The sequence below is a fragment of the Medicago truncatula genome, chromosome 5 (assembly GCF_003473485.1).
Source record: "Medicago truncatula cultivar Jemalong A17 chromosome 5, MtrunA17r5.0-ANR, whole genome shotgun sequence".
Classification (NCBI taxonomy): domain Eukaryota; kingdom Viridiplantae; phylum Streptophyta; class Magnoliopsida; order Fabales; family Fabaceae; genus Medicago; species Medicago truncatula.
Genome location: NC_053046.1, coordinates 27,431,627 through 27,442,397, shown reverse-complemented (window position 1 = coordinate 27,442,397; position 10,771 = coordinate 27,431,627). Strand labels below are relative to the sequence as shown.

Sequence of the window (10,771 nt, the reverse complement as noted above, 5' to 3'; positions counted from 1 at the left end):
CGCGACGACGTCGACGTCGGATTTATGTTTCAGAATATGGTGGAAAATAATATATTATATATGTATGTTCGTTCCATATGCAATTGCGTTGAATGTAAGTAGGGATTTAATTTAATGATGTGTAATGAGTTGTTTAATTATGAACACTTTGTAATGTTTTGATGAATTTCAAACGTTTGTTTAATTTTAACCAAATGTCGGTTTAATTTAATTATGAACAATTGTATAAGATATTGTATTTATCTTGTTTATGTCCGAGTTTCAATCTTGTATGAATTATTTTGCCTTTGGAAATGCTCTGGTTTAATTACAGGTAAAAACTGGCCGAAAAAATGGCTTGGAAATGTTTAGAATTATGCAGAACTTGTTGTCTGCATAATCAGTTTTCCTCGGCAGTTTACTACCGAGGTTTTCCTCGGTAGTTAACTGCAGTCGGATTTCAAATTCCTCGGCAGTTTACTGCTGAGGGGGCAAAAGAGTAAAATACTTGTGTGGCACAGCCTTATGTAAAGTGTAAACAGCAATTCTCATTAACAATTGTGCGAGGTGAGAAGTTAATGGGAAGTAAGTAACCGGGGTTAAAAATTAATTGATTGTGTGTGATGAGAAGTTAATAGTGTGAAAAATATAATTGAAAAAGGGCGTTTAGGTATTAAAAAAAGGGAGCTTCTACGATGCAGTCAGGAAACTGACTTTTCTGGAAAAGTTAATTTTGATCTTAATGTTTAATTCATTTTTAAATTGTTGATTACTGATTAATGATCAATAGTAATTCATCTAGTAATGCTTTCAACATCTTGGATTTACAGGTACTATTTTATTGTTGGTATCTTTAACATGCAAACAGAGTTGATGATATTATGTCATAATCTTTATTAATAGGTATAAATTTTATATTTTTTTTTATGTTTGTATTTATTTGATTATGATATACTCCATCCGTTTCAAAATACATGTTCAAGTCAATCTGTTCACATATGTCAATACACAATTTTAACCGATAATATTTTAATTATTTAAAGTAAAAAATTATAAAAATTTATTATTTTAAAAATAAAACAAATCAAACAACATCTTACATAATAATATCTTTACCCCCGCTGATGCAACCTATTATGCATTTTACCGACTAATGCTGATTGCACTTATGTATGCTTGCTTCATCAATCACCTTAACATATAAATCCAAGTTTTTTTTTCCAACTTATTTTTCCAACGTATACTTGGTTCTGAGATTTACAACGTTTGTACGTTTGGTGGCTGAGTTTGATTAAGTGAATCAGTGCGTGACATATGGCAATCTCGCTGGTTAGTTTAACGAACAAAATAGAAACCAAATCTCAGAAAAATTAGTCAAAGAATGAAAAAGAGGCTAAAAACAGACACACGTAAGTATCAGTCCAAATCAAAGACAGACACATGTACCTATATAAATACACATGCTCTGTACTCTGTTTAGCACGTTGCATACATCCCTCACAGCATGGGTCACTTTTCCATCACCATTACTTTCATTTTTCTCTTCTTAACTCGCTACCACCGACTCGTTCATGCCGATTCACTTGCTACTAATGTACCCCCTTACTCCTGTGACACCTCCAACCCACTTACAAAATCCTTTCCATTCTGCAATCTCAACCTTACCATCACTCAAAGAGCAAAAGACATCGTGTCACGGCTCACATTGGATGAGAAAATCTCTCAACTCGTTAACACAGCTCCTGCCATTCCTCGACTCGGTATACCGAGTTACCAATGGTGGAATGAAGCTTTGCATGGTGTTTCTTATGTTGGTAAGGGGATAAGATTGAATGGTAGTATTACAGCTGCAACTAGTTTCCCTCAAATTATTCTCATAGCAGCTTCTTTTGATCCCAAACTTTGGTACCGAATCAGTAAGGTTAGTAACTCTTTTAACCCATGTTTGACAAAATGTTGTTGGTTAAAATAGTTTCATGCAAATCATTTAACCCATGTTTGGATTTTTGTTGAAGATTAAAATTATAGTTTTCATTTAGTATTTAGTAAATAAGTTTCGGTACTTCCTATGAAGCACGGATCCAGACACGGACACAGGACACGACACGGATACAGACACACCAACACTACTAATAATTTTAAAAAAAATCATATAATTCAGTGTAATTATAAGTCTCCGTGTCGTGTCGGTACCGGGACACGACTAATTCAGGGAGTGTCTTTGCTTCATAGGTACTTACCCAATCTCAGAGTTTCCCGATGGGATTGTGGCGAACAATTATAGTATTGAGTGGGTTCATACATGGTTATGATTTCAAATGAATTCTACTAATGGGCCGTGAGATTAGTCTCCTGAAGTAGTCTGTCACGTCAGTCACCAAGCAGATACCCGAGTATTGTTTGTATTGTAATTATTATTATGTGTTGTATGAATGAAGGTGATTGGAACTGAGGCTAGAGGAGTGTACAATGCTGGACAAGCTCAAGGGATGACGTTTTGGGCACCAAACATAAACATATTTAGGGACCCAAGATGGGGAAGAGGACAAGAAACAGCTGGTGAAGATCCTTTGGTAAATTCAAAGTATGGTGTTTCCTATGTGAGAGGACTTCAAGGTGATTCCTTTGAAGGTGGGAAACTGATTGGAGGTCGTCTTAAAGCTTCTGCTTGTTGCAAACACTTTACTGCCTATGATTTGGAAAATTGGAAGGGTGTGAATCGTTATGTTTTCGATGCCAAAGTAAGTTTTCTTTTCTCTATGGTTTAGTCCTTCGATGATTAATTCTATGGTGAACAATTACGATAAGTCTAGCATTCTTAAAATCGTGGTTGAGGCCTAACACAATCCCACAAAACCGGCTTGTGCTTATTAGACAAGCCGTCCTCAAATTTGTCTTTGAGTTTTGTTTGTTGTGTTGTGCAGACTGCAAAGCATGCTTTGTTTTATCTCGTTGATGAATCCTTGGAAATTGAATCATGACTTGCAAAAGAACAGTTAATTTAATTTTGAAATTCAAAAATGATATGATATTTTTTCTATATACTGTTATGCTAATGATTCTTATTCTTATATTCTTCAACTTTTAACTTTTTTCCATTTTAATAATCCAAATCCATTCTAATAATTCAGGTTCCATTCTAATAATTCAGGTTACTTTACAAGATTTGGCAGATACATATCAACCCTCATTTCATAGTTGCGTGGTACAAGGACGATCTAGTGGAATCATGTGTGCTTACAACCGTGTCAATGGAGTTCCAAACTGTGCAGATTACAATCTTTTAACCAATACGGCAAGGAAAAAATGGAATTTCAATGGGTATATATAATTATTTCAATTTTGTTTTATTAATTCTTAAATCTACTTTTTAGTTCTTATAAATTACAAAAGTGGAAACAGAAAATATGTAGTTTTGTCATTTTTAGATATTTAAAAGTGTGTACAAAAATGTAAATTTTATAAGAATTCAACAATATATTTAAAAACATATGTTCTATTAAACAATATCTCCTTTATGAAACAATGTTTTCCACTCTATTAAAGGTATGAGCATGGCCTACTTAGTTGGTGAAACAGTTTTCAATTCCAAATTTTCAGTTTTCTCTCTTTTTGAAGCTACATATTTATAATGTATGATTCATCAAAATGTGAAATTGAAATTTAATTTTTAATTACTTGATTAGTATGAATGATTTTGGCTGTTAAATCAGGTATATTGCGTCGGATTGTGACGCAGTTCGATTCATATATGAAAAACAAGGTTATGCAAAAACACCAGAGGATGTTGTAGCCGATGTACTTCGAGCTGGTATACTTTCACTCTTCCTTTGTTTATGTCATAATCAGAAGTAGATAAATATAACTATTATGTGTTTATGGATTCTATCAAAATTTACTTTAACTTTTATATGTTTTAGAATTGATTTATAACTAAATGAAATCACAATGACAATGTGACCTAAAACTATCGTTATCTTACTTTATCAATGGTCTCAATGGAAGGCACTTTTCTCATTGGTATTTTTGTCGGTTTACAATTTTTGCTTATATTAAGTCACATGGTTTGGCCTACATTTCCATTGGACCACACATATATGACACATGCCATTCTAAGCCATCATTAGTTCCCACTCCCCATATATATGAGGCAAGCCATTCTAAGCCATCAATGGTGGTCATGGCCCAATGCCCATCATAGTCTCCATTGGAAAAAAGTTGGTGATAATGTAGATTTGTATGCAATTTATATGTGTATTTTCATCATAGTTTGTAGTTAAAGTTGTGACTTCCTTCTTCTTTTGTATTTTGTTTGTAAGTGGGCTCATTTATGTCTTGTAGTGAAGAAGTTTGCAACTGTCTAAGATAAATTAAGATTCACTCATGCACTCTTTAAGTTTTATGATTACATTACTTGTCTTAATTGTACTCTATTTGGACATTTAATACCTTAAGCTTTATAATCACACTTTATTTGTCTTAGTTTTAGTTTATGTCAAACCTCTTTATCTCTAAGGTCTATAATCACAGTTATCTTTATTTTGTAACAGAAAATGAATTTAGAATTAGTGAATGTTTGGATTGTTGATGAATTTAGGAGAATCACATTGTACTAGCTACCGTTATTTCCGCACAAGTTATACTTTAGAACTTTTCAACAAAATCATAGTATCATTGTAATTTTGTCAAACTCGCCATAATTTCAAACATACACAAGTACTATTATAATCAAGGCGAATTACATGTTGTGTAATCAAACTTTTCAGGGATGGACGTAGAGTGTGGTAACTACATGACAAAGCATGCAAAGTCAGCAGTATTACAAAAAAAAATTCCTATATCTCAAATCGACCGTGCCCTACACAATCTATTCACCATTAGAATAAGACTAGGCTTGTTTGATGGGAATCCAACCAAACTCCAATATGGCAGAATTGGTCCAAATCAAGTATGCTCTAAAGAAAACCTAGACCTTGCTCTTGAAGCTGCAAGAAGTGGCATTGTACTTTTAAAAAACACTGCCTCAATTCTCCCACTTCCAAGAGTAAATACCCTTGGAGTTATAGGCCCTAATGCCAATAAATCATCAATAGTTCTTTTAGGAAACTATTTTGGTCAACCTTGTAAACAAGTATCAATATTAAAAGGCTTTTACACTTATGCCAGCCAGACACATTATCGTTCTGGATGTACTGATGGAGTAAAGTGTGCTTCAGCCGAAATTGACCGAGCAGTTGAAGTTGCTAAAATAAGTGATTATGTTATTTTGGTTATGGGATTAGACCAAAGTCAAGAGACGGAAACACTTGATAGAGATCATTTAGAGTTGCCTGGTAAGCAACAGAAACTTATTAACAGTGTTGCTAAAGCTTCCAAGAAGCCTGTTATTTTGGTAATTTTGTGTGGTGGTCCTGTTGATATTACTTTTGCTAAGAATAATGACAAAATTGGAGGGATTATTTGGGCTGGTTATCCTGGTGAACTTGGTGGAAGGGCTCTTGCTCAGGTTGTGTTTGGTGACTATAACCCAGGTTTGTTTTCTTCTGTCTTATCCATGAACAAATACACATACATAATGTGGTAAAAAATGGATTTGGATTGTGTGCAGTGTTACTGCACGCAGTCAGGTAACATCTGGAGATTGGACGGTTCAGATTTCAATGACGATTTTGATTTTTTAAAAATGTAAAATATCAAGTTTGAAATGTAGACCGCTCAATCTTGATTGAATGGTTCACGTCTTGCTAACTGCACGCAGTTATGTAGTTGTGGCTGCGCATGACCAAGATCCTTAAAACATGTATAAACTTCATAGATTCTGAAAAGTCTTAATTATTAAATGAGAGAATATTTAGTTAGACAAAAAGAAATTTTTTATTGTTTATTTTATATTGGGAAACAAGGGAAAGAGTCTGAAAAATCAGCTTCGATCCTGTGCATCCATTTAGTAAGCACAACTAAATCTCAATTACTGGATGCGGAATAAACCTTGAACCAACTACAGAGATTTGGCTAAACTGACTAGATGGCAGCAGAGGATCAAGATTCCAAGAAAATAGTTAAGGTCGCAACCACAATTGCAGCCACAAAGTCTTTATGTTCATAGTATTTAAAAATAGTCTGCAACTGTGATTGTGACCGCAAACGAAAACTATTTTCTATACCACGAATGTAGTAATGTGATGTCCAAAATTGAAAACAATGATTATAGTGTTGTATGATTTTTCTTGTTGACCGAAATACATCGTATATATGCCCCAAATAACTTTTTCTAGTATATTTTCCTAAAACTACTATTACTTAACTAATTTGATGTTTTGTTATTTTATCATTGCAATGCAGGAGGGAGACTACCAATGACATGGTACCCAAAAGATTTCATCAAAATACCAATGACAGACATGAGAATGAGAGCTGATCCATCATCAGGCTATCCCGGTAGAACCTACCGTTTCTACACAGGTCCAAAGGTCTACGAATTCGGCTATGGCCTAAGCTACTCAAATTATTCCTACAACTTCATTTCCGTCAAAAACAACAACATTCACATCAACCAATCAACCACTCATTCGATACTCGAAAACTCTGAAACAATCCGTTACAAACTTGTTTCGGAGTTAGGGAAGAAAGCATGTAAAACCATGTCAATTTCTGTAACATTGGGAATTACAAATACTGGAAGCATGGCTGGGAAACATCCTGTGTTGCTGTTTGTGAAACCAAAGAAAGGTAGAAATGGAAATCCAGTAAAACAGTTGGTAGGGTTTGAGAGTGTGACGGTAGAAGGGGGTGGAAAAGGTGAAGTTGGATTTGAAGTTAGTGTTTGTGAGCATCTTAGTAGAGCAAATGAGAGTGGTGTTAAGGTGATTGAAGAAGGTGGTTATTTGTTTCTTGTGGGAGAGTTAGAGTACTCAATAAATATCACTCTTTGATGAATTGATGAAATGTAGTATTGAGAAATTTTCAATCAAGTAATGAATAACTAATGGAAAGCTTGATGAGTTAATTGCAATATGACTCTACTTATGTAATGGAAGCTTGATTGGCTCTGATGATATAATCATGATAGTTTATTTTCGGTATACCCTATCCTCCGTCTCATATTAAGTGTCTTTTAAGGTTAAGTATTTCTTTAAAAAAACCAATGAGTAAATTAATATGCATTCACTGCATTTTCAAGTTAGCGAGTAGATGACATTGATATAATTTGTTTTCCTTGAAAAGAAAACAAAACTTGCCTATGATGACCCAAACCAGTTATAATCTAAGGCTTTCTTCCATCTTGAAAAGTTTGTCAACAAGAGAACACTAATGCAAAGAAGTCAATTAATTCATCTCGGCCTGAGATTGTAGTCTCCTATATAACTATGTAATACAGTACTCTTGCTGTAATTTATTTTTAAACAGCAAATATTATTCACATCGAGATTATGTAAGATGCACGAAGACTCGCGGCTATGAAGCAACACAAATATACCATGCTCCGTATATATGCGGAAGCATCCAAAAACCAACCACCAGCCAGGTAAGGTTGGCCATGACAGAACCAGAAACAACCACAACAGCCACCAGCCGACCCCTAAAGCCAACATGACATAACCCAACATTACTCGCCGTATATAATAGTAAGGACATTTGAGAATTTGAGATGTCCAAAGTATTGAAGTAGTTAATTCACAAGTTTCAAACCTCGTATATATACTATTCTGGTATATAAAAAGGACCATTCCCGCCAAAACATACCGAAAAGAAGTTATCTCCCGAATTTCTTCGGTTCATAACTCCCAAACGTTATGTTTAGCGGCAAAAAGGAAATTTATGGAGCTTGTGAGTAATGAAGCAGTTATGTATGGATGGATAACATAATTTCAATGTGATTTTCTTAGTGCAAGAAAAGTAATCAGTTAAATCCTTTTATGCATTTAAATTAAATTTGAGATTAGTCTTTTTTTTACATGTGATAAATGGATTTACAATTTTTAAATTTAAAAACATCATGGAACTAGCAACATAGTAGATCATGTGGAAGAAATTTACGCTTATTAAAAAAGTTAGAGATTTTCTTTTCCCACCCTACCAATTTCTCACGCGTCCTTTGAAATTCATAAATACATTTGTTCGATTATATAATCCTAATCTGTTTTGTATGATTTCGGATTATATAATTTGAAACCTGTCAAAGCCCAAAAAAAACATATTATAATTGATATGAAGGTCTATGTTTACCATCGTACCTTCGCTACAAAACTTGCACAACATTTTTGGACATAGGGTGTGTTTGGTAAAATTAAGCTATAAGCTAGCTGATAGCTGGAAGCTTATGGCTGAAAAACTAATTGATTGAAATTAAATTGTATAGTAAAATTAGCGTTTAAAGTGACTGATAAATATAAAATGACAGAAAAGTACACATAAGTTTAATATATTTTTTTAAGGACATATATTTAATATGTTGTGAATTATATTTATAAATTTTTTTAACTAATATATTTATTATAACAATTTTTATTTATTTCAAAGTATTTTTTGTCTTTAAAATGATAAATGTGATATATGAATTTAATTGAGATTATATTTAATACATTTATTACAATTTTTTTTTTTGAATGAGACCGTATAAAAATATACAAACCTCAAAACATATTTCAACAAACATTAAAAAAAACATTAAATAGAAAGAAAAAAAAAGTGAATAACGCAACCGTAAAAAAAAAAAATGAACACCACGTGGGTAGTTTTGTTTTTTTGAGTGGGTTGTTTTCTAAAATAAAAAAATGATATAAAGGTAAAAAATGGAAGTAAATATAAAAAGCTACCAGCTATAAGCTCAAAATCTACTTGAAATAGTTTCTCAAAAAACGCTATAAGCTCATGAGAAAAGTTTGTTACCAAACACGTCACGTTTTCATCCAACGAGCTTATAAGCTAATCTAACAAGCTATAAGCTAGCCTATTTATGTTACCAAACACAACCATAATATTAATGGTCAACGGTGATCATGATATCATAACTCACCCCCAAATGAAAATTAAGAATGAAGAAGGGATTTAAGATGAAAAGTGTTCATGGTTCTGTGGTGTGATTTTCTAATGAACCAAACACGTCAATTTATAAAAGTTTATGTGTGTCGTGGACTACATAAATTATTGGTGCAATGTGGACCACATAATTTTATTTTTGTGTTTGATTGATTCGGATTATATAATTTGTATTGTATCAAACTCTCCAAAGTACAAGTTTTTACATAGTCGTGATGAAGCCCTGGTACGATACGATACAGGTGCGCGAATACCAAAATTTCTTGAAATTTTTTTCTGAAAATGGCCTATTAGGGGTGTTTTCCGAAAAATAAAAATTTTACGATGGTGCAAATCAAACAAAATTTTTTATAGGGACGAAAACCATAAATGACACTATATTACAGGGGTGAAAAGCACTATTAACCTTTTTTTTTAATAAAAATATGGTGTGTTTACAGTTTTATCGACTGATTTGACAAATGATACATATTTTACCTATAAATACACACTCATGTTTCACAATTTCGCATTCTAGCTCACATTATCTCTTTTTCTTTCTTTCTTTAGAATAAAAGGGTATATTTACATGACAAAAATATATTTAAAACATAACCAAAAAAAAAAAAGGAATGCAATAAGGGCAGATACTGTTGGTATTGCTTCGTTTGGGGCGCCCCTTTTATCACCAAAATAAAAATAAAAATAAACGCATTAGTATTAAAAAAACAAAGGAGTGCATTAGACGATTTTAGTTCAACAAATTTACAATTAAATTATTGATTGATTGTTCTAGAAAGATGTAAATCCTGCTCTACAAAGTTCAAACTTGGCAGCACCCAAATTCAAATTTTTAAAATTTATAATTTGACATTGAAAATAAGGAGGGCTATTGACTTAATTCCGATGACCAGCATTTCAAGTTTATTCTGACGTCTTTAAAAAAAATTATAAAGGACGGTGTTTGAATTTTGTTTTAACTTTTTTCTTTCATAAACAAAGTTTAACAAAAAAATCTTTTGAAAATAAAATAAGTTCAAAAACTCTTTTTAAAACCAAGTTAACTACAAATTCAAAATAAAAGAGAAAAGAGAATCAAAGTAAAATGTGGTAAAACAGTTGAGGTTATTCTTTATCATTTGAATAAAGTCTCTGTATTTTAATTCTGATTATTTCGCAAATTTAATATGTAATAACTTTTATGCTTACGAGTTTTGATTTGAAATTGGATAAATTTTATTATATTCTTCCTTTTTCCACATTTTAATAACTCGTAAGTATAAAAGTTATTACATATTAAATATTAAATTTTCAGTTGAAAGATTGTATAACTCGTAAGCATAACTTGTAACTTATATTCTTCCTTTTTAAAACTTCCATGAAAGATTGTGTAACATTATTTTTTTTTTTGGTCGAGGTTTGAACCATGAATCTTACATATATTATGTATTGTTACTACAAACTAAACTGAGTTAAACTCACGAAGATTGTGTAACATTATAAGTTTTAAGCAAATTCATTCGTGTTAAGATCCTCTCCATTTTTTTTATTATCTCCATTTGCATCATTCCTATCGTTTTAAATATATAAATGCATCATTCCTATAATTTTAAATATATAAGTACAAAAGTATGAAATTAAATGATCAAATCTTTTTATATATCTCAAAATATTCAAAAACCTTAGTAATGGAGAAAAATTAGAGAAGATTCAAAATTTTGAGCACATTCGAAGGAGTTAAGATCCTCTCAAGTTCTTTCATTTTAAGAGATAA

General features: G+C 32.2%; 1 protein-coding gene across 2 annotated transcripts; it reads left to right on the top strand.

Annotated features, from left to right (window-relative positions):
• Positions 1 to 1,458: 1,458 nt before the first annotated feature.
• Positions 1,459 to 7,061, top strand: LOC11432485 (probable beta-D-xylosidase 7). Of its 2 annotated transcripts, none has more exons than XM_039834094.1 (6): positions 1,459 to 1,900; positions 2,418 to 2,720; positions 3,131 to 3,300; positions 3,693 to 3,790; positions 4,746 to 5,312; positions 6,322 to 7,061. In XM_039834094.1, exons 1-6 carry the CDS (start codon positions 1,484 to 1,486, stop codon positions 6,909 to 6,911), a joined length of 2,145 nt encoding a protein of 714 aa, XP_039690028.1. In that variant the 5' UTR covers positions 1,459 to 1,483; the 3' UTR covers positions 6,912 to 7,061. The 2 variants fall into 2 exon arrangements, with proteins under 2 accessions (XP_039690028.1, XP_003615003.1); XM_003614955.4 differs by having other exon boundaries at positions 1,461 to 1,900; positions 4,746 to 5,510; positions 6,322 to 7,015.
• Positions 7,062 to 10,771: the final 3,710 nt, after the last annotated feature.

Excerpts from the sequence above, each read along its gene's own strand:
- LOC11432485 (XM_003614955.4), top strand. The coding sequence starts at position 1,484 with ATGGGTCACTTTTCCATCACCATTACTTTCATTTTTCTCTTCTTAACT. Across the intron at positions 2,721-3,130 it reads GTTATGTTTTCGATGCCAAA|GTTACTTTACAAGATTTGGC; the intron begins GTAAGTTTTCTT and ends CTAATAATTCAG. Across the intron at positions 3,791-4,745 it reads AGCCGATGTACTTCGAGCTG|GGATGGACGTAGAGTGTGGT; the intron begins GTATACTTTCAC and ends CAAACTTTTCAG.